We start from the raw sequence: 27,341 nt of genomic DNA on the forward strand, positions 1-27,341 counted from the left end.
TTGCGCTTCCATGTGTGTGGAAGTTGAATCCTAAGAACATTACCTTAATGTTGTAACTCGTTTCTTATACTGATTTATCTAGATAATGAGTCAAGCACATTTACACACATATCCAAGAAAAATCATATGAAACTTTATTTCAAAAAGTAGGTTTTATAAAATGTTATATAAAACAGAATAAATAGTACCAAGGGAAAGGGGGGGACACAAAATCCACAGCACAAAGGCTTTTCTCTACATCAATCAGCAATGAGTTACAGTAGATAAATTTATATTTTAGCTCAAAAACAACATAAAACATATTACATGCTATTAAAATAGTTCAATATTCAGTATTCATCTTATCCTTTCTGAAGAGGACTAAGCCATTTAAGCCACAATCCTCTGCAAATTTTCCCGCAAGGAGGCACCATTGAATAAAATGTCTTACCTTTGAGTAGGCATGCATAAGGTTGTTCTTTTAAAATAGGAACATAATTGCAGATAAGTACTTGATTATATAAGCAGTTAAACATTTGAACAAAAGGCAAAAGATTTCATATGCAACTCTAATACACTACCTTGACAAACTTAAATGATAGCTACCAATATTTTTTATCAGTAAACCAAACTGTCTGGTCCAAAATACTGACAGCGTGCTTGACTTTACAGTATCTCAAGTGTGATTAAAGATCAAAAGTACTTCATCTCCTGAGTTTAAGCGCTTTTAGGTTGGGGTATACTCTTGTGAATAAACACTGTGCCTTAGCTCAGTGGGATTCTTGGAGCTCCTCAATCAAACCCTTACCAAAGTGGATACTTTCATGTTTATCCAAAATATCTGGAGATTTTTGCTGTTATAGAATTCAGTGCTACTGTGGTTTGGCAATACCTTGACAAGGAAATCAGTGGGCAACTAAAAGGAGCCTAGAAACTAGACAATTAGAAAAGGGAGCAAATTTTCTATTCAAGAGCAGAATGTGGACAACATCCCTCCAAAGATGTAGCTTCTCTATGTTAGAAAGCAGCAGTTCAACTCAATGTAGCTGATCCTCTTTGGTTCACAAGGTTTAAGTTCACAAAGGATGGTGATCTAGTATGTGTTGTTAAATATGGAGTATATAAGGCACTTTGGAACCAAATACTGAAATATGGATAGATATACCTTTGTACCAGCCAAGTGCTGTATTCCACTGGCTTATAAACCACGCCTAGTATTTATTAGTCCATGACAGTGTCCGAAATCTATGCCTTAATACAGCAGGGCATCGTCAGGCAATTGAACTTTTATTACATACTTTGACAGAAGCCAAACACACACACAAAAAGGGTTGGAGCCAGGCAAAAGCACTGGATAGGTCTTAGCTTTCCCACCCATCTTAGCCTATTCTTTTATTCCTACCTCCTAGGAAGTCCTTTGGAAATCAGGAGCATAAAAATTATTTATTTTGCATTATTCTCAAGACTGGAGAAGGAGCTATCCATGATACCTTTCATGGCCAGACCAGGCAAAATTCACATGTTCTTCAGGGGATTTTCAAGACTAGAGATTTTAGGCTTGGTGCCATCCCAGATTGTCTTTCAAAGTCAGAATTCTCATTTGTTCCTGTTCCCAGTGCCTTCTAAAAAAAAAACTATCACTTTAGCCAAGTGGTTAAAGGGGTGTATTTTCACAGCCTATACTTCTTTGAGGCTTTCAAGAACTTTCAATATATCAGCAATACTTGCAGCTACATCTACAGCTACATCAGCAACTTTGTCAACATGCAAAACAGCCAGTAGTTTGTGTTGTAGTTTGTATATACAGTACCTCACAACCTCTGAGGATGCCTGCCATAGATGTGGGCGAAACGTCAGGAGAGAATACTTCTGGAACATGGCCATACAGACCGGAAAACACACAACAAGCCAGTAGTTATGTATTACGTCAAAACTTTTTCAGTCATGTGACCCTTATCTTGTCTAGGTGACAAGTCGTTAACCCGCTTGTGGATGTCTCTTGCAACACACAATATTAAGTTGTTTCACAACATGTTCTATTCCTTCTTTCATAAGGCATAATAAAATAAGTAAATATATTTCTGCAGAAGGTGCTTTTGGGAAAGAGTGGTATAGCAAGTGATTTTCCCTTTAAGATTTTGCCACTATATTCTCACATCCATGCGAAATTTGGTTCTCAGCTCAAAATGATCCCATTCGTGGATGGTTCCTTTCTGTCATCTGACAATGAAACTCTAGTTCTATATCATGAAAGAGATGCCCATACCAACTTTTGTGATAGCATTGGTCCATATGTAGGTCATGTCCTGTCCTGTCTTGCTTTTTTTAATGTCTGGACTTTGCTTGATATAGGAAGAATGGACATGGGGAACCAGACAAGAAAATGAAAAAAAACTAAAAGGTCATGATACTGGTCGAAAGGCAATAGGAATTAACTCCTTCATGGAAATCTAGAAAGAGTCTTCATGTTAAGTAATCCACAAGTCACTTTGAGCACAGAACACATTTTAGGCAACACACATTCAAACGGCACCATGGATAGCTCACACAAAAATTAAAGACGAATCTGCTGTCTTGAAACGGGAAGATTTTGGAAAGAACACATGTATCCAATCACTGACTGGAAATCTCCGGCTGTGCATGTCATGGTATTCCAGAAGATACAATAGATTAGGGTAAATTGTAAATCATGCCAACCAGCTGTGAAATTGAGTACAAATATGCCAAAGACCAATCAAGAACCCTTACTAGTTGTACTAAAGTCTGCCTTCAAAATGCTTTCTTCAGGCAAAATAGAGAGATGAATATCACATCACCAATGTCACCTTATGGGGTGTCTGTCATAATTTGAGAGTCTCAGATAACGGAGGGAGAAGGAGTTGGAACTGTCACTTATAACTGGAACGATGCTTCACAGTTTCCAAGAGTCTTTTCCTGCAGCAAATGGCAATGGCTGCTGTTCTGTGTCTCCCTGGACTGCTCATCACTACACAAGTATTGTCCATGGAATATGCACCAAGTGTGTGAGAACCGCGAGACTGGGCATTACATCCTGTCAGTGTCCAACTAGCATCACAAGTCACCATTACCTGAGAAGACAGGGAGAGGAATTATTCAACATTTATTATTTCCCCTGTTCTACAACCAAAGAAGGTTAATCAGAAGTACATGACCTTTTTAGAATAATGGCTCCAAAAAACATTGTTCCTGTGCACTCACATACCTGTGGAAAACACTGTCTTCACAAAACGGGAGGGAGAGTCCAGTGCAAATTTTGCTCAGTATACAAATACATCATTTCTTTATCTGAAAATAGGATGTTGGCTAAAAATACCTGAGTGCATGCATATTATTATAGTTTTTTTATTGGGAGCCTGTATTATAATTTTGTTATTGGGAGCCTTACTCCAAAACAGCCATGCTTGATTGAGCTACATACACCTTACATTCTTCTTCACGAATCATAGCAGTGAAAAACACAGCGTTTCAGTTTAGTAAGCAAATCCAGTAGTTTCCATTTTTGTCATCCTTATTATCACTTTTATCTGGATTCAGCTCAGAAGTAGAGCAAATTACAAGAAGTTATGCCCAGTGAACTGTGCTAAAGCTAAGAATGACAGAAGGATCATATCACAGCACAGGAACTCTTAAGACATTGGTACTATTAGGGTACTTCTAGCCTGAATAACAGAGAGAGGTGTTACAAAAGCCTCAGGTCCATTTCCTTCACTGGGTACTGGTCAAATTATCACAGCTGGACTAGTTTTAAAAATGATATCCTCTTACCTTTGTCATGTGCTCCAAAGGAGAATATTCTTGTACCTTGCACTCGAGGCTGGGTGCATGGCAGCAGGAGGCATGAACCGCCGCACCTGACTGGCCAATGCACTGGTCATAGTTGCCTTCTGACTTGAGTACAGGTCTGATGTTGCCACTGAAATCTTCACCCATGGAATGAGAACTGCAACCTGCCAAGGTACATAATTTTAGTGACATTCTGGACATGAGTAGGATGTTTAAAAAGCATGACTGGTGTTTTGTCTTAGTAGATAACAGTACACTTGACTCTGGTTGTTTTTAAATGTAACTTTGGGGTGGAGTGGGATGGATGGGTGAGCAACAAAATGTGACCCTCTAGATGCTAGTGGACTGTAACTTCAACTTTTGTCACCACTGACTTTGCTGGCTAGGACTTCTGGGAACTGGGTTCATGTTTTAATCCAGCTCACCCTCCCCAAGTCCTCCATAATCCCTTTCACATGAAATGGCCAAAGACTTCCTGAGAAGATGAAGCAGCACTGTGGGTAAAGCCTTGTATGAAGAACTTTTTAAATGCTATTTGACATGTTATTTCAGTAGCAGTGGCACCCATGAATACATGAAATAATTGTTTAGTATTTTATTGTGTGTGAGTGTATTTTATTGTAACGTGTCATTGGTGACATATCATTTTTGGGATTGAGCACATGTGTATTCCATACACACTAGTTAACACCCCAGTCACATGAAAGTTCTCAGTTTATCATATATCATTTTTGGTCCACAGCCAGCATTACATTACATTCTAATAACTTCCTTCACCATTCATATGGTTTCTACTTGCCTTGGCTTTAGGCAGTGCTTTTCCTCCTGCCTTTGTCCTCCAACAATCATTGTTAAACTGAACCTAGAACCTCGTTTACATATTTATGTTTTACATTTGTATTGCTATTCGCACATAGAATCAGCTCATTCATATATCAGTCTAGTCCTAGGTACTTTATACATCTGAAAAAGGAGTTAAATGATGAAAGAACTTAATGCTACCAACTTCTTTATCTCAGTCAGAAGTGTGTTATAAGATCAATTTGCAAACAGAGACAGATGCAACAGATAGTGGATCCAGGTGACATGTGGAAGTTGCCATACATCACAACTGTTGCACTCCACTTTTCAAAAGCAGCACAAAGGCACTGGCAGTAATCCTGAATAGGAGTTACATCTTCATGAGTAGACTCTTGTCAAAATTAGAATGGTTAGTTCTGCAATATCCATGTCAAATAGAAGGGGCTGTTGTTATAACGCTATGTAAGGGAGGCATCGAAGTGATCACTGTGTACTGAGAACCCTCAACACAAATTGGAACACCAGGTAAGGTGCTCTTGCCGATGTCCTGTTAAGCATCTTCATAATTCAATAAAAGGTACCCCATAAATTTAATAGTGATTGCCCTTCCATTTCTTCCCCACCACATACCTGTCAAAACATGGCCATCCTTGGTGCAGCCAACATTTTGAACAGCTGTGCGTTCTGGAACTGGCGTGTGTACATTAACCTGACAGTCAGCTTTGGGCCAAATGCAACACCTAGCTATGGCATAGACGCCTTGGCCACCAAATCTATTATGTGCCACACATTCTTTCTTGCCTCCATAGTCCTGGAATTCAAAATACATGGCAATGAATCATAAGCAATGCTAGCAATCCTGAAAATCCAATCCCACCAAAATGCAGGTAGAACAAACACTAATGACAAAAGAAGCATTGCTGTCATGGAACATCACCTCAATGCGCTCTCCTCGACGCTTGCCGTTCTTTGACAAACTTGAGCAGCTGAACATTTCTTCATTTCCAATGCAACGGACGACAGCTATTGCTGAACTAGTCGACCCAGACAGGGAAGACCACACAGAGCGACAGTATAGCTGTTCATCTGGAAAAGAGTTGCTCACTGTCATCTTTTATAGTTAACAAAGTTTTTTTTAAATTTTTCATCCACATAGAAAAGCCGTATCTGCGCAGGACTTGTTTGGTTGTTGTGATTTAGTTCATAACACAATTGAAACAGGTATAAGACACACACTTAAATGTTAAAATAATTAGTGATAATATTAAAACATAGCTGTAATAGAAGAAATATTAAAATACATCATCCAAGATCCTGCATCCTCAAAGTAACTACAGTGATAAAGCTCCATTATCATAGTTATGTATAGCAAAGTCACGGCACCACAATACGTCCATGTCATGCGATAACACGCCCCAACCAAAGCACTTTGGACATGTTGCAGATCAAGGGACTGGTGAATGGTATCTACAGTACTCTCCAAATTTCAGAGCACATCAAGAACAAGCACCTAGGGAGATCCCTTAGATTCTGTCACAAAAGCTTGTATCAATGTGCCCCAAAAACCGGGAGAATGCTACATTTTCCAATGCGTCTTCTGGAGCACCTCAGAAACAATTTGATTTTGATCTTTACACTCTCATTCTCAAGCATAAATGGGAGTCCCCAGCAGTTATGAGATCATAATTTCTCAACGGGATATCACCAAGTGATTTTGAAAAAAGTTACTACACCTAGCCATCCGCATTTCACATGCTAGAGGAAGGACAAGGATAAGTGAGCCATCTCCTTGGAAGAAAGTTTCAACCTGAATCTAGAACTTTAGAATAGCTGTATCAAACCTTTCTATGGGTGTATCAACACAATTATAGCCGTTTGACTCCTCTTTAATTGCCATGGCTGCTTCCCATAAAATCCTAGTATTCATAATTTGGTAAGGGAGACACAACAACTCTTTGGCAAAGTGTTCTGAGTCAAATTGCTGCCAAACAAAATCCCAGGACTGTAGGATGACAAGTGGTTTCAAAGCACTATAACTGTGAGGCATTGACACATCATCATAAATCTAGTAATTAATGAAGGATAAGAGGCACTCGCCTTCTACAAGTTTGGAGGGAAGTCCAGCCACTCTGTTGGGGGTTAAAAGCCTCTGCTCTTCTGGAAACCAAGCCTCATTCATAAGGTTCTTGATGGAGAAGTGGATTAACCTCTGCCTCAGCTCAAAGATGGATAGAGCGGGGTTGGTGTTCAGAATCATGGCTGCAATACCTGTGGCAACACACATAATCCCTCTGTATTATTTGGCAAGGGCTCACCTGTGACTGAACAGGGCAATTATCTCTTCCTTTAATATTTTATGATAAAACACAATGTTATACAAGTTCTACAAGTCTGTTGCAAAACTAATAAGTCAGCAGCATGAGATTCTGTTTGAACCGAGGGCACACACAGCAACCACTTCTGCTTTAAAGGTTAAATATAATATAAATAATATAAATATGATATAAATCAAAACAGAATATATGTATTAAAAACAAGATCTAATTGCATGATTCAAGTCAATTTATAATAACACCAACAACAACATTATTTTTGTATGCCGCCTCCATCTCCCCAACGGGGACTCTGAGTGGCTCACATGGGGCCAAGCCCAGCATATCATATAACATCATAAAATGAATAGTTAAGACAAGCATCAACGTTAAAAACTAATTAAACCAGTCATACTTTAAATAAAACATAATTAAAACAAAAATATTAAAACAATCATTTAAGGCATTAAAAGTCTAGTATAGCACAACAATGCAGGTGACAGTCAAACTGAGGAGAGAATGTCTATGTCAAAATAGAACATATATCCAAAAAGAAGACAGGTAGGGAGATAAATCTGGAATGGAAGACAAACTATACAATTACAGGGAGATTTCTTGAATAAGTTTGTAAAAATACATTCATAACATTTCTGTGTCAATCACTCTTAGTGAACTGATATAAATTTTACTTAAAATTTACCAATTTAGTCCCTTTGAGTCTCCTTTGGCAGAGAAACAGGGTATAAACACATATAATAAGTAAATAAATAAATATTTGAAAGTGGAGAACAAGACCAAAACCTCCTCTCCTCCATTCTTACTTTGTATTCTCTGCTTCTCAATGTTCCACCTTAGCTTTATGATGAATGGTTGTAAGGTATCTTTGAAAGTACCTGTCTCATTAGCCCCGCTATTTCATGTAAAAGACTGAAATCTTACTATAAAGCCGGTATTTCATCTTGCAGTGATATTGAAAGGAAAAGTGAAGTCTAGGGTATACCCTATCCAAGTACAGGCTTCAATGAGATTGACTGCTCTATGAATGGACTTCTCATATTCATGGAAGTCACCTGTATTCAGCAGAGGCTTTCCACCAAAAGGAGGAGAAAGCTTCCAAGGAGGGTCACCACCTGGAGACAGAGAAAAGATGACCCTCCAAAAAATGCAATTCCATCGCCAGCCACAAAATGTCTAACAAAGTCAATAACTCTCAAACTTAAAACCAAGGCTGGAGTGTCTGGCATTGAAACCAAATCTGAAGCCATTCCCCTGCATGTAGCCAAAGTGGGAATGCAAGTACAGTTTTCCCCCAATAATTCTGCAAAATGTAAAGTATCTTCCTAGGCAGCAAGTTTCAGCTTTATATGTGTTTTTTAAAATCGTGTCAGAAATGATTTGAGAACATACTGCAAGTCGCTTCTGATGTGAGAGAACTGGCCATCTACAGAGACGTTGCCCAGGGGACACCTGGGTATGTTACCATCCTGCTGGGAGGCTGCTCTCATGTCCTTGCAAGCTAGAGCTGACAGACGGGAGTTCACCCCATCTCACAAATTTGAACCGGCAACCTTCAGGTCAGCAACCCAACCTTCAGGTCAGCAGTCCAGCCGGCACAAGATGAAGGACTCAATTGCGCCACCACAGCTTCTTGTTTTTATAGCCTTGTCAGAAAGGACAGTATTGAGTCATTCTCATATATATACACTGAATAAAATCTACATAGAGCTAATTTCCCCTTTTGCACTTAAAAAAATCTTGTAAAGCTAGTTTGGAATGAGTCCCCCTAGGGAGATAGGACAGAATATAAATAAAGTATTATTATTATTATTATTATTATTATTATTATTATTATTATTATTTGCATTTAAAGCATATCTCTCTCTTCTTTCCCCCTTCTCTGGTGTACTCCGTCTTGCTAAACAGAGTTAAGAAATCACCCCACAGAGAAAAAAAATAGCTTCTTCCATTTAATCAAAAATTAAAAAGGCAAAATACGCAAATGTAGAAACCATTTTAAAAACAAATAGGCTTCCAGCAGTTGGGCATGCTGCTCTGTTTGCCTGCCTGTCCCACTCCACCTGTGAGGAATACATCCCAAATAGTATAATACATCCCCAAAAATGTGCCTTGTTTCTCCCCAGGAATCCTGGGCCTCCTGAGGATCTTCCCAAGAACTGCAGGAAGATGAAGGACTCAAGGGAGATCTCCTTCAAGGCCCCTCTCTTCAGTACAAAGAGGACTCAGAAAACTCAAAATCCTACCCAGAAAATATGCTTTTATGTTTATAAAGTCCACTGCAACTGAATGGGAGAGATTTAGGCAAGTGATGAAATCTGTCCTACTGAAATCAATAAGATCTACAAGTGCCTCATAGTCTGTTGTATATCCAGGCCAAAAAAGACTTGATAGGGTTTGATGCTCTTGCAGAAGACAGAAGACAAGAGAAAATTCATTCACAAGTTTAAAACATTTTAAGCAACTCAGTCCTATAAAAAGGAACTTGTCATGAAAAGTTCATGTATACACTTAGATGCAAGCTTCATTTAGTTCAATGGGGTTTGCTCCCTGGTGATTACCTGGCCATATGTACAGGATTCAGCTGTGCCCGTCTGAAATTTGGTGTGAACGCAAGGGCGCCGATCAGCCAGTTTGCCTCAATGGATGGCAAGGCCAGTTTCTCCATGGAAGTAAAGGGGCAACTTCTCTTCAAAGCGAGGCAACCACCCACAATCTGTTTCTATTTTGCAATCTGCTTTTTTGTTGATGGAGTTTTATTTGACAAATAATTGAAAATACAAATTGTTCAGCCATCTGGGACCGCCTTTCTCTGTGTGTGGTGCTGCCTGATTTAGTGGGTTATTGTGCATATTTTTATAATTTCTCTCTCTGTCTCTGTCTCTGTCTCTGTCTCTCTCTCTCTCTCTCTCTCTCTCTCACACACACACACACACACACACACACACACACACAGCCTTATGGTATTATTTAAAAGACCCACATTTTTCAATCCACAGGCACCCTTCAGGATGCATATAACCACTTAACAGAGAGACGTGTTGGCAACAGTTAACTCCATGCTACGCTTAGCCTTAGACCTCAGAGCCTACAAGGCATGTCATTATCAGACCATAACATGAACTCTGTCATCTCCAGCTGCTTAACTGAGGCATAACGATGTATTTTCATGAAGCTGGAAAATGTTTTTCATAGAGAAAGTAAAAGAATGCATGCATGTAGAAAGGATGTTTTGTGGCATAAAGGTCAGGAAGTCACCTCAAACAGCGGTGTTGCACCAAAATCAGTCAAGGTCACACATTTCTTCATTGAGTGTGTGACCCCAGGATTGTCTCCCCATTGCACATCACCATTTTACTTATCATGTTAAGAGGTGTCTTTCACCTAGCAATCTCATTTGACTTTGCAGGTTGCCAACAATTGCCCCCGTAATAGTTATGTGCACAGAAAACTATTACCACTGCTATGAAGCAAAAAAAATGCCTTTAAAATTAATGTGGAACCCAGGGGGAATATATTATTATTATTATTATTATTATTATTATTATTATTATTATTAATAATAATAATAATAATAATAATAATAATAATAATAATAATAATAGTTTATTTATGGACCACCTTATCTCCCCAGAGGGACTCAGGGCAGTTTCCAACATATATGGCAAGTATTCAATGCCAACAAAAGATATATAACAAATTACATCAAAACATGACACATCATGGACAATAAAACAGCAATTACTATAAATTTAATACCAAGTAGAAAAGTAACCCCCCCCCCCAAAAAAAACTAGACAATCCTAACAGACATAATATGAATGTAAGAATTTAAACAACTAAAACTTTACTAAGAGATAAAATGGTTGCCGACAACTAACAGAATATCATTAATGCCTTCTCTCTCTCTCTAATCACACACACACACAGAGAGAGAGGGGGGGGGGTTGGAAGCCAAGAGGTATCAACACATATAAAATGATTGGCAAGACAGGGGAGTGTACATAATGCTTGCCTTTTGTTTTTACTCTGTATCTTTCCTTAATTTATACACACAAGCCCTTGGCTTCCATCTTATCTGCAGAGGTAACTTCCCAATTCCCTCAAAAATTGAGTCTCTGTTCCCGTTGTTACTCTTCCACTCCAACTTCAATACTGAATTCTTCTTCGTCCCCCTTTGTTCCATCCAACTTCAATAGTGAGTGAATGGTTGCTGACACATACAGATGAGAGCCAGCTTTTCAAACCAAGTTTAGGTCACTTTCTTTTGCCTTTACTATTCCAGAGCTGGATTTCTTGAAGCAATAAACATAAATGTGGTTTTTTAACCTTACAAGAAGCATCCAGAGAAATCATTCATGTTTCCACCATAAGCTCATATTGAACTGGTCCAGCTGCGCCCTTAAAAATCCGACTATATTGTTTTTTACCTGCTACATGTGCAGCTGCCTGGGATGTCCCACTCTGTGATGTAAAGCAGGTGCTGCAGTCACTGGACGCACCAATGATATCATCTCCAGGAGCAAACACATCTACGCAACGGCCAAAATTGGTTCCTAGGCTCCCCATAGAAGCAGGTTGGTCTTGGACATTGGTGGCACCAACTGTGATAACCTATGATAACACAACATCTGTCACAATCAGCACTGAATAAAGTATTTAATAATTATAACATAATTATTGAATTAGAGGCTGTTTCAGACAATTTATAATCCACTACTTGATGCAGAAAAACCAAAACTAAAGTATTCTGAAAAGACAGCCTCAATGTCTCCACCAAAAGAGAGGCCACCATCTTGCCAGGTAATCACTTCTATTGTCAGACTGCACAACAATGCATATGTAAATTCTAAGGAGCAATATAACGTCCATATGCCATACCCAAATCCAAACAACTATGTTCTGCCTAGAATTTTCTAGGTTTTCCAGTGTGAAGTTGACCATAGAGTCATGCTGAAGGCCCTAGAAGGGCTAGAGAAGTGTTCTTTCTCAGCATTTATAGGTCTGCTAGCACAATTCTCTAATATGCCTTTGTGAGAAGTCATCCATTCAATAGGGTTTGCTATTATCTACAGTTTTGCATTTCCATAGTAAGTCCAGGATTGTATCACCCACAGTTATGGCATTCCTTCAAATATACATTATAACCTCCCTCACCCACAATGATGTGGGTCATACTGTATATATAAAGGGAAGCTAAAATAGTGTGGTTATTTCAGTGCTAGACCCAAGAGACCAGCGATCAAATTCTCACCCAGCCATGGAAATCTTGGCCTAAGAGGGAAGCAATGAAAAATCTCCCCTAAATAAATCTTTCCTAGAAAAACCACACAGGATAGGGCTGCCATAACTCAGAGTTAATCTGAAAGTAAACAACAACACCAATTATCATAAGAACAAGATGAGATGCTGACAGGAAAATTCTACACTGAAACACTGGAAAGAAAAAAGGCTTAGAAAATATTGGTTGGCTGTTATTTCCTGTCTTCTCCTTTCCTCTAACTCAAATGTCTCCCATGCAACTAAATAAATAAGCTTGACTTTACTCTTTAGCTGACTTCATGAGAAGATGAGAGCACAAACCTCAATCTAAGAATCTCTCCAAGAAGTCTGAGGATTAAACTAAGCCTCAGGATTAATCCGTAGGATATAAATACATAGATATTCAAGATCAATGTCATCAGAAAATGGACAGTATGGTCTGTGCAAGATAACCAAATCTATTTTGATGCTATAAGAACAGACTCTTGTCGACACTGAACCCATTTCTGCCAAGCAGCCTTCAAATCCTTGGTGTGAAGATTCAGGCAGTGGCCGTGACCCATTCTTCTATCTGTTGCCCTAGAGACTGAACTTTGCACTGTTAATGTCCACAATAAGAACACTTCCCAGCCAGTGAGTTTTCAGACAGTATAGTATAGTAACAGTTTTGCTCTAATTGCACTAATGTAACCTTGAAGAGCTGCAAGAACTCCACTTCACATGGAAATCTTCAAATGTACAAAAGAAATGCACAAATATAAGATGGGTAACACCTGAATTGAAAACAGTACATGTGAAAGGGAATTGGGGGTCTTAGTGGACCACAAGGTGAACCAGAGTCAACAGTGTGATGCGGTTGTTTAAAAAGCCAAAGCTGTATCAATAGGAAGATAGTGTCTAGATTAAGGGAAGTCATAGTCCCACTCTATTCTGCTTTGGTCAGTCCTCACTTGGAATATTGTATCCAGTTCTGGACACCACAATTCAAGAAGGATATTGACAAGCTAGAACATGTCCAGAGAAGGGTGACTAAAATGATCTGGAAGCCAAGTCCTATGAAGGGTGGCTGAGGAAGCTGGACATGTTTAACTTGGAGAAAAGGCTGAGGGAAGACATGTTTAAATATCTGAAAGGATGTTACTTTGAGGAAAGATAAGCTTGTTAGGAAGAACTTCCTGACGGTAAGAGCTGTTTGACAATGGAATGTGCTGCCTGAGAGTGTCTGGAGTCTCCTTCTCTGGAGCTTTTTAGACAGAGGCTAGATGGGAGTGTTTTGATTGTGTATTCCTGCATGGCAGGGGGTTGGACTGTATGGCCCTTGTAGTCTCGTCCAATTCCACGACTCTAAATAAACTACCACAAGCAATGGCAGCCGGAGTATGCAGAAATTTCATCTGAATAATCCTGCAAAGCTCTCCAACATTTCCCTTCAAGATGGTAGTAGGGGAAGGATTTATGTGAACCCCTAATTGTCCAGCAACTCTATTTGAGATGTTCCCAATAATCTATTCAGCAGGCACCAATAAATTCAGCTGGAGGTGACACATCTTTATGTATGGAGGGACCCATACTCCATGACATACCTCTGATTCGGATGCTGGTGAATATAAGCAAGCATCATCCTTGTAGTTGCCCGCTGCAGCAATGATCACCACTCCTGACTGTACCATGAGGCGACAAGCTGCATTGAGAATGCGGCTATAGCCTCCAGCCAAGGGGAGCAAAATCACCAGAGGACTGTAGGGCTGAGCAGCCAAGGTCTTTTTAATAAATTCCAATCCTGTTATGAAAAGAGGCAAAAACACATTATGGAGAATGTCTCATTCAAATGAGAAGTGTAATATGCATCATTAACAGCTTGCATTCTCCAAAGTGATGAAGCAAAACAAGAACATATGTGATTTTAATGAATGAAGGAGCTTTCCTGAACTCATCTGTACTAAAAGTAATCACACAGACATGAATGACAAAAGAAAATGTCTTATCCAGACTACAAGCAAAAGTTAGAATTTCATATGCCATTTAGTCACCTGCAATTTCGCTTATAATGGTATACCCAGAAAATTTTCAATAAAATGCAAGAAGCCCTTTCTGTCCATGAATAAGTCTGGAAAAGGCATATACGGAGAACATAAGGTGACATTGGTCAAAATCTCCTAGGTTTCAGCATAAATTAAATTATGAACTCTTTTAATTTTTAATAACTATTCAAGATCAAAACTAGGCTGAGAACTATGATGAACCTCATAGTTCCATTTACCTAATCCTTGCTAAAACATCCCCACTAGTTCCCCGTTTCTTCTGGATGCAATTCAGGGAGCTGGTTATGACCTATAGAGTCCTATACAACTTAGCTCCAGACTATTTGAAATATTATATCTTCATACATGAACCTGTTTGAATTTTAAGACCTTCAGGAGATAGCTTTCCTTTAGTGCCCACATCCACGCAGTTAGAAGAGCTTTCTTGGTGGCTGTTCACAAGCCATGGATTTACTCTTATGGGAGACTAGCCTGGTCCCCTCTCTGTTCTCCTTCCATTAACATGAAACAACATTCTTATTTAGACAGACATTTCATTACTAAGTGGCTATGCAGAAAGATCTTTTAATGGGGAACTGCTATAGTTTTATTGTTACTTTTGTGTTTTGTAAATGATTTTACATTTTTAAAAACTGATGTCTTAATGGTAATTTATGTATCATTATTTTAAAATTTCTTGTTAAACCTCCATATCTGTAGAAAGGGGTTCAGGTTTTGTATCCATTATGAAGAAATTTAAAATGCTCCAAAATGATCCACATGGGTGACTGAGATAATGATACCTTTGCTTTCCGATGGTTTAATGAACACCAATTTTGTTTCATGCACAAAATAGTGAGTCCCTTCGGGTGAGAAGGGCAGGATAGAAATGATGGAAATAAATAAATAAATAAATAAATAAATACATTACTTTAAGACTACATGTATAGGATGTATATGAAACATAGATCTCATGTTTAGGCTTGGATCCCATCTCTGAGATATCTCCTATGCAAATATTCCAAAATCTAAAACAATCCAAAATTCAAAACCCTTTCGGGTCCCAAACATTTTAGATAAGAAATGGTCAACCCCTATATAAATTATTGAGATTAAATGTACATTAAAAAGTAAACATGAAGAATCTTAGTGATCTTCTGAAGATTGTGTTCCAGAGCTAAGCTTTGTCACAAGATAAGCTACTTACCAATGAGAGTGCCACTTACAGTGCCCTTTCCCTGGCAATTGAGTACCCGGAGGCTGCGAACACTGGCTCCTTTGGCCACACCAGCATCCCTCCCACTCACCACGCCAGCCATGTGGGTCCCATGGCTGTCACACTTACTGGCCTGCCAGAGAGCACAAACATATAACTTTTCAACTATATACAATCCACAGACATACAATATACAAATCATTATCCTTGGTGTCCCTATGCCCACCTTTGCTTGTAAGACTATGTCCAAAGAAGTGTGTTGCCCCATTAAGCTCCAACTGGTTGCAGAAGTGTTGTATATCTTTATTTTTAACAATAATAAGTTTGGCAGTGAATCTAACAACAGATCCTATAACCACAATTTCTAATTTAATTTTTGGATTTCTTTCCCATCCCTACTTTTATAAGATACCACCTACCCTGATGAAGAGCTACGTCTCTCGGGCACATTTGATGGTCCTAATAAGTATGGCCTAATGTTGGGATGTTCCCCCTATCTCTGAAGTGTAATGTTATCTGTGTTTTTCTTTCTTTTTTTCTTTATTTCTGTTTATAAAAAGCAGTACATGACAACTGAGTCTCCAAAGCTGGCATACCTGGCGGTGAAATCGAGTGCCATCCTCTTCTGGGACATTCTCAAAATCGGTCACAAACACTCTACCTTCTATTTCCCGATGGTTGCTTTGGATGCCAGTATCTAGCAGATAAACTTCAACCAGGTCACCTCTATCTGTGGAAAGACAGCCAGTCAGTTGTGCCAAGAGGAAGTGTACACATGGCTCCTGCTGTAGCATTAGGAGATTTCACCATCCCAGCCTTCTTGCCAATATCAGAGGATGTTTATCTCGCATGAGCAACTTACAATGGGAGCTGGTCCAATTTTATTGGCAAACTGTCCAGTAAACAGCAGCCCATGAAGGAGACAGAAAAATCAGACATAATACAGGCTTCTCTTCTATGCTGAGGATGCAAAGAAGTTGGAAATGAGCTGGCCTTCTTGTGTCAAAAGGCCAGTGTTAAACATCCAACGCCTTCTCTGACGGAGAGTGAAAAATCATAGTGGTGAGGGGCAAGAATACTGAAATACCTAAGCTACAGTCTTTGCAAGGAATGGGGAAAAACAAGCCTGAGGATGTGAGACCCTACAAGCATATGTGGGTGGACTAAAATTAATTAGTGTGAACTGATTGTGCTTCAGTCATCATGCATTTCCTCTTTCTTCTAGTCAATCCTATTTTCTTTTCTCATTCAGTTTGCCAAAGAAATGAAGGCTGGAATAGCCAAAGCAGTAATCTATTCCTTGGAAGAGCAGAGATTTCTTGTCCTGTCTACCTGCTGCCAACCATCCATGCATTCAGAGCCATGAGTGGAATGCAATCCAGCCAAACTACTTCCCAAAATAGCTTGTATTTTAGTGTTTCTCAAACATTCTATCTTGAAAGTGCTTCAAGTAAGATGGCAAGAGTTGTCCAACAGTGGGGTAGTTGCCTTGGGATGTAGTAGCGTCTCTTCTGGAGATTTTTAAACAGAAGCTTGATGGCCATCTGTCAGGAGTGCTTTGATTGTGTATTGGGCTGGATGGCCTTAGTGATCTTTTCCAACTACATTACATATTTAGTTATACCAAGTCTGGAACAAAATCTCCTGCTATCTACCCAGAAGTCACACCTGTGGTGGCAGTTTTATACTGGCAAAATCCACCCAACCCTCTGTCTCACAAAACAGTCACCCCTACTCTACTCTGCACCAGCCAAGCTCACATAACAGGAAGGACAAAGCCAGGGCCTTGGAGCCTGATCCATTCTGGTGACTAAGGATCTCTGCAGAAGTGGAGGAATACGATGTGCCATCTTTCAGGCTCCACTACCTGAAGACAGCATATCGCTCAGAAAGCAGCTGAAATATTCTCACTTGCTCATTCTACTTTTCCTTGTTTAAAAAGGGTATATTTCAGTGTCCATCTTAGCCTACAATTTCCTGAATTCATAGTCCTTTGGGACTGGGGCTTCTCTACAGAATATTTGGAAAGTAAACCAGGCAACCAGCTGGAATAACAAATTTCAGGAGTGTAATGTGTACACCCCACTATGTAAGAATTTAGGAGAGAAAAAGAGATTCCAACTGACTGATCAACACGAGAAAGTCCAGCAGCTTAGTGGTTATTCTGAGATAACCCGTGTTACTTTTGATCTCTGTCTCAAAACAGCAAATTGGAGGACAACAATGCTTTAGTAAAGTGGTATGCTGAAAATGTTTGGCGATTCACCAGGTTAGATTCAGATTTAGTCCTAAAGTGCGCCTACTGAAATAAGCAAGACTTAACCAGACAAAGACAAATTAAATCCAGAAGTCCACTGAAACAGATCTACAAATAATGAGTTGGATCCAGTAACCCATTCAACTCAGTATTTGAACACCTACTGCTCTTTAAGTCCCTTTATCAATATGTTGTTGAAGCTGTTTATCTGAGCCCCTCCTAGGCCAGCTTTATGGGTAGCCTTGCTAATATTTGGCACCCCATGAAGAAATGCACACATGGCAGAAGAGGACAACACTTACTGGGCGGATTGTATTCATTTGAATTGTCCTGCACTGGGACGATCCGGCCAAGGTTCCAAGGAATGCTCTGAGCAAACACATAAGAGTCTTCTTCTATGTAATCCACATGTGGCAGCCTCAATGCCTGCACAAAAGAAATTAGATAAAAGTTTGTGCATTTGGCCATACTCACACGCACAAAACATTTTCATAAGAAGTCATGCTAACAGCATATATCCTGCACATTTAATCATGACCACAAATAGAAGCATAATGCCTTCATCATGTACAATATATAATGCACAACAAATGAATAAGCAATTGAAGCATCCTCAAGTCAGAACTTTGGCCCAGCTAGCTCAGTACCATCTATACTAGCATTCCCCAAAATTATAGGCTAGATGTGCTGGCCTATAATTCACACCATCCCCTGCTCTCATGTTAATGTAAATCAGTGGTTTTCAACCTGTGGGTTCTCAAATGTTTTGGCCTTCAACTCCCAGAAATCCTAACAGCTGGTAAACTGCTGTTACCCGGGGGTGTGGCGCAGACGGGAGAGCAAGCCAGTGCAATTAACTGCAATGGATCACTGACCAGGAGGTCATAAGTTCGAGGCCCGCTCGGAGCTATGTTGTTGTTTGTCTTTGTCCTGTGTTAAAAGGCATTGAATGTTTGTCTATATGTGTAATGTGATCCGCCCTGAGTCCCCTTCGGGGTGAGGAGGGCGGAATATAAATGCTGTAAATAAATAAATAAATAAACCGGGTGGGAATTCTGGGAGTTGTAGGCCAAAACACCTGGGGACCCACAGGTTGAGAACTACTGGTGTCGATGAAGGAAACTGTAGTCAACACTTATATAAAACATCAGAAGATTGAAGACTATACTACTTACATTCAACTGATAGAGAAGAACAGTTAAATCACATGGCCTCCAGTGGATTGTAACAGCCACATTTTCACCAGAGAAAGAAAGAGCGAGAAAGAGGACCCCTAATATATGCTCAGGATAAAAGTGGGCATGAGACTGAAGAAGTTGTAGTCCACTGATTCATTTTGAAGCGTTTCAGCATACTGGGAGATTTTAAGTGTTGTGGTCCAGAAAAAAAACTTTGCTCTACTCTACTCTAGACTTTTCATTTCGTGTCAGGAGCGACTTGAAAAACTGCAAGTCACTTCTGATATGAGAAAATTGGCCGTCTGCAAGGATGTTGCCCAGGGGGGCGCCCAGATGTTTTTTAATGTTTTTACCATCCTTGTGGAGCCCCCAATGGCACAGTGGGTTAAACCACTGAGCTGCTGAGCTTGCTGACCAAAAGGCTGGCGGTTCAAATCCTGGGAGCAGGGTGAGCTCCCACTGTTAGCCCCAGTTTCTGCCAACCTAGCAGTTTGAAAACATGAGTACATTAATAGGTACCTCTCTGGCAGGAAGGTAACAAGGCTCCATGTAGTCATTTATTTATTACATCACTTCTACCCCGCCCTTCTCACCCATCAGGGGACTCAGGGCGGCTTCATGACCTTGGAGGTCTACAGACAATGCCAACGCTTCGGCTTAGAAATGGAGATGAGCACCAACCCCCAGAGTTGGACTCGACTAGACTTAATGTCAGGGGAAAACCTTTACCTTTGCCCTTACTGTCCTTGTGGGAAGCTTCTTTCATGTCTCCGCATGGGGAGCTGGAGCTGATAGAGGAAGCTCTCCTGCTTTCCCTGGATCCATACCACCGACCTGTCAGTCAGCAGTCCTGCCAGCACAAGGGTTTAATCCATTGCACCACCGGGGGTTCCTGCTCTAGACTGACAGTATATGGCTCCAGTATATGGCTCCAGTTTACAGCTTCAGTTTATCCAGGGCTCAAAATAAAATAAAAATCTAAAAATAAGTGTTAAAATACACTGGGAGGAGGGAGTCAGGGTCATGCTCCACTGCCTCTTAAATTTGTCATAGATTAGAGACCTCAGCATGTCTTAATCCTGCCCTGGGAAGAAGAGCAAGAAAAAAGAACATTAATCATAGGAAGAAAGTGAGTGGCAGCAGCATGAAGTGGAGGAGAGAGAGGCAAGTAGGAGCAGAAGGAAATTGAGAAGACTTCACTTCTATCTTTTTTTACTGTACTATACATCCCTATAGAAAATTCTTTTGGCTTTGCATAAACATTTTCAATAACGACTGAAATCCAAAAGTTTCATTTGCTCCCATATTGCAAACTCAATTAATATGGCATTGGCATGAACTTATGAAACATCTTTCTCCATTTCACTTTCTTTCATATATTTAATTCTGGCTAATTATGAAACTTATTCCATGATCTAAAGAACTGCTTGTTTTTTTCCTTGTATTTGCTAACTTTCAGTCTCTAGCCATTTGTTCTTCTAATCCACATTTTTGAGTGCAACAATCACTTCTCCCAGAGCTGGGATGGACAACATCCAGAAGTCCAGGGGGCAATTTTTCATCTCTAATGCCACAACATCTGTCCTACTGGTTGGTAAAGATAAGTGAAAGCGATTAGAAATCCATGTCCAGTTTTGCTTATTTTCCAGCTTTGCGGGTCTTGGTGGCTTTCCACCATGTTTTAAGTAAAAATCACAAAGCAGAAAAAAGTTTTTTCTTCTTTTTCTTTTAAATAGCAGTGGACATTAGGGACCCCAAAAGTCTGCAAAATTGCATCCAAACTCCATCCTGCGTTAACTCTAAATGTGACACATCAGCCAACAATGTTCTTGAAAACTCTTCCATGAGTGAAATTTTGCCAAATGAGCAGCCTGAAAGATGTGTCACATTGCAGGCAGGCAGAAATGAATGAAACATTTCTTTCCCTCCAGATGAGTCTTGCATCACTTTGGGATTTCACAAATCACATCTGCCTTATCTGAAACTCTAGAAATGTTTGGACAGGATCAATTGTACTTTCAAAAAGGAGTTTTCTTCTATGTATTCATTCGTCAGGTTGACATCTTGCCTTTTTCCCATTGAGCTCAAGACAGCCTTCAGGCCTCTTTCGTCAATTTCTCGTTACTACAACTCTGTAGGGTGGGTCAGGCTGAGAAACTTCATACATAAAACAACCTGAGTTTAATGGATGAGTGGCATGTCATGGTTTGCAAAGACACTGTGCTGTGTGTGTTAACTGGAAAAGGAAGTGCATTAAGCCGATTGGCTGAGCCTGCAAAGATCTGAGGATTGATTTGATACTGTTTCTGTTCTGCTGCTGCAGAACCAGTTTGGACAAGTTTTCAGTGCTGACTGAGTACTGCTGGTGTAGAGAGCAGTGTACTCAGAGAGGCCTTGCTATTTTGAGGCCTGTTTGCTGCTGAGAAAAGAGGGAGAAGAAGCAGGACTGTATTCTTCTCTGAAGCAGATTTGTGGATTGAGAAAGGACTATTTATGACAGTAGACTTCTGTAAGTGCTCAGAGGGATCACTGTAAATACTACTGTTTTTGATCTCTTGGAATCAGTAAAGTTTCTGTATTTTTGTTCTGCAAACCTGAGTGGCATGCTATTGTCCTGCAGGTGACTCTGGATCGCAGGCACAGGTAAGAGCTTCCATTTATCATCAATCCGTAAAATGGCAGCTTGAATCTGAAACTCACAGATCCCAACTCTAACCACCACATGACTAAAATCTAACCACTGCATGACTTTTCCAGATACAGTCTAAAATGCAGAAACAATCACACTGTTGAAATAGATTTACATTTGTGTAAATAAAAATGCATCAACCAATAAGCATTGCAAAAAGAAATACTTACCATGTGTAACACATCACTGCTCATTTTTACCACGAAGCCCTGAAATAGGTCCTCAAAGATATGAAGGATTTTTGTCAAGTAGCCATGCTTCGCTGCTCTGACCTGCAGCCGCTTGGCCGTTCGGGATGTCTGGGATTTATGGGTTTCCTCCTTAAGCACCACAATATAATGGCCAGGTAAACGCCACACATCCTGTGTTTTAGGAAACAGAAACAAAAAATTGGATGTTTAGCTCTACTTGCTTAACAGCAATAGAGGCCTCATTATTAGGATGCCTGAACTAGATGAAATTCTGTTGGAGAAAAGGCTGGACTCTCAATCACACACAAATCACACATGTGAAAACGTTCTTGGAGTCCTCATGGACAATAAGTTAAACATGAGCCAATAATGTCATGGGGCAGCTAAAAAAAGCCAATGGGATTTGGCTTGCATAAATGGGAGTATCATGTCTAGATCCAGGGAAGTCATGCCCCCCCTCTATTCTGCCTTGGTCAAACCATACCTGGAATACAGTGTCCAATTCTGGGCACCGCAATTGAAGGGAGATGTTGACAAACTGAAAAGTTTCCAGAAAAGGGTGACTAAAATGATCAGTAGTCTGGAGAACAAGCCCTAACTGGGCATGTTTAGCCTGCAGAAGAGAAGGCTGAGAGGAGACATGATATCCATGTATAAATATATGAGGGGAAGTCATAGGGAGGAGGGAGCAAGCTTATTTTCTGCTGCCCTGGAGACTAGGATGTAGAACAACAGCTTAAAACTACAGGAAAGGAGATTCCACCTGAACATTAGGAAGAACTTCCTCACTGTGAGAGCTGTTCAGAAGTGGAACTCTCTGCTCCAGAATATGATGGAAGCTCCTTCTTTGGAGGCTTTTAAGCAGAGGCTGGATGGCCATCTGTCAGGGGTGCTTTCAATGCGATTTTCCTGCTTCTTGGTAAGGGGTTGGACTGGATGGCCCTCAAGGTCTCTTCCAACTCTATGATTCTATGAAATGACATAGTAGACTCAAGCAGAAAGAAAGTTTTGGTTTAAAAGACACAATGCGCCCACAGCTCCATTATTATAGTGGACTTGATTTCCACTGGGCTTGGTTGAAGACCCCCCCCCCCCCGATGGATGTCCAAATTCACGGATGCTCAAGTCCTATCATATGTAATTGTATAGTGAAATCGTGCCCCTTATATAAAACAGCAAATTCGAGGTTTGCTGAACAGAGGCAGGTTTGGAATACTTGCAAAATATTCAATGGTTGAATCTGTGGATATAGAACACTAATTGTACTTTCAAGCCTATCTGCAATCTGCTTAGTTAATTGGAGCAACTCCTGGGGAATCTTGAGGTCTGTGTGTGTATAAATCAGAGATTTAAGTACTTCTGCAAATTAAAACTCCCAGAATTCCCTAGCCATTGCCAATGTAACCAATACCCAGCCCCAAAGAAAACTAATTCAAGCCCTGAGACAGACACAGAGAGATGGAAAGAGAGAAAAACCAGGCTGTCCTATACACTGTTTTATAGAATCATACAGGTTATACATACATACATTTCACCCTGATATTGCTACAGTCTTAAATTTAAAGTAATTCTAGGGTACAACTCAGGCACAGGCACCCTCGTAAACATTTTTAACATTTAGTTAAGAAATAATATAAATGGATGCACAGTGTAATGTGCAAGCAGTTTTACTGTCTGCTTTATTTGAAGAGCATATGAATTTAACCACACACTGGAAAAGGAGCAGAAAGCACAGCAAGTGCATTTAATCAATCCACTGGTTTCATGTTGTGTCTGTCTGAATGCATTCCTCTTGTGGGAGGAAAACCTTTGCATCAGCATGGGACAATTGAGCAGAACAGGACAGCAACAAAACAATGCCATTTATATCCAAACATTGCTTCCCCTATCTGTCAGCTTCTCTCGCTCCAGGATTCAGATATGAATTGAATACAAATACACAGTACTCTGTCGGAGAAATAAGGGGCTGAAGAGGAACTTTTTAGGATTGGAACACAGCCCGCAATATTCACATGTCTAGCCAAATCTATTCTTCACTTTTTATTTTTTGACTGACTTTGTAAGACACATTTCCTGTCCACAAATCTGGGGATAGCTGAAAGACAGTGAGGAAAAGGCAGGGGGAAAAAAGCATTAAAAAAGCAAATCATTGCTGTGCCCCACTATAGACGAGTTTCTCTGTCTCTCTCCTCTTATCTGGGAGTCCTCCAGATGTTTGAAAGCCATAACATCCATCACTTCTAGCCATTACAGCCCCCCTGGCTGCTTTTCAGAGGTTTCAGTCAGAGATTTCCCACACTTCAATCTCTGAACCACACACCAATCTTTCAGTAATCTCCACTTGGCCACATGTGCTCCAAAAACACTGCCCTACATTCTTCTCATTAGAAAAAAGCTAAAACCAATATACAATGAGCCTTTTTTCCCCTTAAGAATTCTGCACGCTCAGCTACAAATCTTGCTCGGCTGCTACTTTCAGCCAAAAGGCTGCTGAAGGCACTGGTCATCTGGCTTAATGGAAGATGCCCAGACACACAGATTCAAGATTGTACTACACCCCCCTGAAGCATGAGAAGTATCCTTTGAAATGACAGCTCGAATTTCCCTGCAGAGACAGCAGCTGGCTAGCCATGCAACCCTCCTGCTGCACATAGCAGTTTGATAGTCAATGACCTAAATTCTGTTATTAATCCTGACTAGAGTAGACCCAGTCATTCAGTGGGATTTACCCACATGTTGACTCTCCATTTAACAACTGAGTCAATAATGTTTACTCTAAATGGGACTAACCAACAAGGATGCCACCCATTTTCTGTTAGGCATTCACTACAAATGGAGAGGATGGGGTTCAAATGCACCCAATGAATATATTTAATCAAATAAGGAACTGGCAATATTCTAGAGACCACATAAAACAATATAATGCAAGTTGCCTGGGGATCATTCTATCTATGCATCTCCTCTGCACTCCCTGGCCACGAGGTCTCTAGCCCCGTTAAAAAGCGAAAGAGCCAGCAGTTTTTTTAAACCAGTGGCTCCATCACAGCACATTTAATCTCTGAAATCACAAGAGCTTAATAATCAGCTCTGCCTTTCAGCAGACAAGTGGGTTGCGAGTAAAGGCAAAATGCTACAGGTGCAGACTAGCAGAGAAACACCTGGGACATGTCTGCACATTCGTTTCCTGGTATGAATCCTTTCCCACACGAGGCACCTAAAATTAAACACTATGGACCCTTATTCCTTACCTCTTCCTTCTCATGAAGGCACAGCACAGTTTCAGAAAGCAGAATGGGGTGACTTTGTAAGACACAAAAAAATCCACTTTAACACAACTGAGGGGAATGATTAGAGACTAAGGTCCTACTTCATGCCTATTTAAAGTCATGACAAAAATCCTGTTTGATTGTGAGCGCTAAACATGGTCAGCCCTGTTTAGTATTGGATGGAATACCAGGTGCTGTGGGCTATATTTTGGAGGAAGGAACTGGCAAAAACCACCTCTGCCAAAGAAAACACTACAAAATTCATGAGGGTGCCATAAGTCAAAAAGCAACTTGAAGACACACTCTTAAAGTTGCCATGATGATAATGATTCCCAAGGACTGACCTACCCTTAAATAACTAGCATACTCTAAAGCAGGCACGGCCAAACTTCGGCCCTCCAGGTGTTTTGGACTCTAACTCCTACAATTCCTAACAGCCTACCGGGCCGTTAGGAATTGTGGGAGTTGAAGTCCAAAACACCAGGAAGGCCAAAGTTTGCCCATGCCTGATTTAAACACTTACCCTCCCAAGATATTTTGCCACCTGAAGCAAAAAGAAAAGATTATACACAGCCCAACCAAAATTGTGGAGTCTTGGTTTTGAGGTCTGTTCCTAGGGTTATTTGGGGTGCTGATTCAGAAAATTGCATTGGATAGACCACATCAGCTCTAGTTTCTAGTTATCCTGGGTTTCTATGGGCAAGCAGACTGCAACTTGTATATGGTGTATGTTCTGTATCTCAAAAACTAAAGCTGAAGGGGGGAACTGGTGCCAGTTTTGGATTCAGCAGGTCAAATATACCCAGAAACAGGTCTAATATTTGAGGCACTAAAATGTGTGTTGGTCAGTGTTATAGATGCTGAAAGTCTCAAAGGGACAATCAGTTGAATTTTACTGAAACAATGGCAAATGGTGCACCAACCAAGAACAAAAATTGACCAAAGCATGGGCTGGAATGGTGCTAACTACGCCTTCCTCCAGCAGCAGCTGCCTGAAGCAGGTTTTTTCTTTATCATGTCAGAAGCGACTTGAGAACATACTGCAAGTCGCTTCTGGTGTGACAGAATTGGCTGTCTACAGAGATATTGCCCAGGGGATGCCCAGATGTGTTAACCATCCTGCTGGGAGGCTTATGTGCAAGCTAGAGCTGGCAGACAGGAGCTCAGCACGTCTTGCAGATTTGAACCGGCAATGTTCAGGTCAGCAACCCAACCTTCAGGTCAGTAGTTCAGCCGGCACAAGGGTTTAACCCATTGCGCTTCCGCAGCTCCTTGCGCCTGAAGCAGGTACCTCACTCTGACTAACAACAAGCCTGGCCCTGCCTCTTCCACACGGCCCCAAGGCCAGAATGGACACCTCACCCTGCACCCAGGTGGAAGGAGAGGGTCCAAATAGAGGGAACCCACTGGGGAAACCGTGTCCCATGGTTTCTGTGGAACCAGATGGAGCTCCTCCCCTGGAAACTCTTCAGACCACTAGGACCATGAACAAAGGGAAGGATGGTGGCATTAGGGAGGTTGAGGACCACTGGTTTAACCCACTGCACCACCGGGGGCTCCTCCAGCCCAAGGTCATCACACTAGAGCATCAATCCACTTTAAATCCGATTCTGCCTCCAGCATAATTCTGGGGTTTGTAGTGTGCTCAGAAGCTGTCTGGCTGAGCTGTTGAAAGCTCCCTCCCTAAAGTGGATTTAAAGTGGACCCAGGCGGGCTCTAGTGTGATGAGCTCTTTAGCAGCTTGGAACCCCCGTGGCCTGCCTGGCTCAATGCTATGGAAGCATTGGGGTTGTTTGGTCAGACAACCCGCGCTCTTTGGCAGAGAAAGCGAAAGGCTTTGCTGATGGACAACTTCCAGCACCTCGTAGCCGACAGAAAGCCGCCCTCCCTCCCTCTCCCGGGTCACCTTATTGCTCCGGTGGAAGGCGGCGGGCGCGCTCCGGTCCTTCCCGGCTTCGTCCGGGTTCTCCTCCTCCAAAGCCAGGGAGAGCGTGGGGTCGTCCTCTTCGTCCGGAGCATCCGCGGTGCTGGCAGCCGCGGGAGGCGGGCGGAGGACCAGGAGAAGCCCCAGCAGCAGCAGCGACAGAGGCGGAGTGGCCGAAGAGAGGCGCCTTCTTCCCATTCCGATCTTTGGGAGAGCGGCGGGGATCAGGAGAGCCCTCACTCTTGCCAAGTCCCAGACCTTAAAAGGCCCCCGTGGACGGACGGGATCTAGAACCCGCCCAAAGCCCCAGCCTAGAACCCGTCGAAGCGCTGCTCGTCGCAGCCTCGCAAAGCGGGGGTTTGGCGAGGGATTAGTCCACGGAATGACGCCCCGGGAACGCGCACCGCACGCGCCCGCCTCCCTCCT

At 41.2% G+C, this 27,341-nt stretch overlaps 1 protein-coding gene across 1 annotated transcript; it reads right to left on the minus strand.

Moving 5' to 3' along the window:
- Positions 1 to 111: 111 nt before the first annotated feature.
- On the minus strand, positions 112 to 27,341 carry pcsk9 (proprotein convertase subtilisin/kexin type 9). Its single transcript, XM_062978275.1, has 12 exons — positions 26,898 to 27,341; positions 21,705 to 21,896; positions 17,970 to 18,093; positions 16,007 to 16,140; positions 15,402 to 15,543; positions 13,757 to 13,953; positions 11,342 to 11,525; positions 6,682 to 6,852; positions 5,522 to 5,670; positions 5,215 to 5,395; positions 3,766 to 3,947; positions 112 to 3,068 (listed from the first exon to the last, which is right to left on the minus strand). Exons 1-12 carry the CDS (start codon positions 27,111 to 27,113, stop codon positions 2,868 to 2,870), a joined length of 2,073 nt encoding a protein of 690 aa, XP_062834345.1. The 5' UTR covers positions 27,114 to 27,341; the 3' UTR covers positions 112 to 2,867.

The sequence above is a fragment of the Anolis carolinensis genome, chromosome 4 (genome assembly GCF_035594765.1).
Source record: "Anolis carolinensis isolate JA03-04 chromosome 4, rAnoCar3.1.pri, whole genome shotgun sequence".
NCBI classification, from domain to species: domain Eukaryota; kingdom Metazoa; phylum Chordata; class Lepidosauria; order Squamata; family Dactyloidae; genus Anolis; species Anolis carolinensis.

Coding starts and splice junctions, on each gene's coding strand:
- pcsk9 (XM_062978275.1), bottom strand. CDS start 27,113: ATGGGAAGAAGGCGCCTCTCTTCGGCCACTCCGCCTCTGTCGCTGCTG. Junction 18,094..21,704: donor GCAGTGATGTGTTACACATG/GTAAGTATTTCT, acceptor TCTTTTGTGCAG/GCATTGAGGCTGCCACATGT. Junction 15,544..16,006: donor GCACTCGATTTCACCGCCAG/GTATGCCAGCTT, acceptor GCTCTCTGGCAG/GCCAGTAAGTGTGACAGCCA.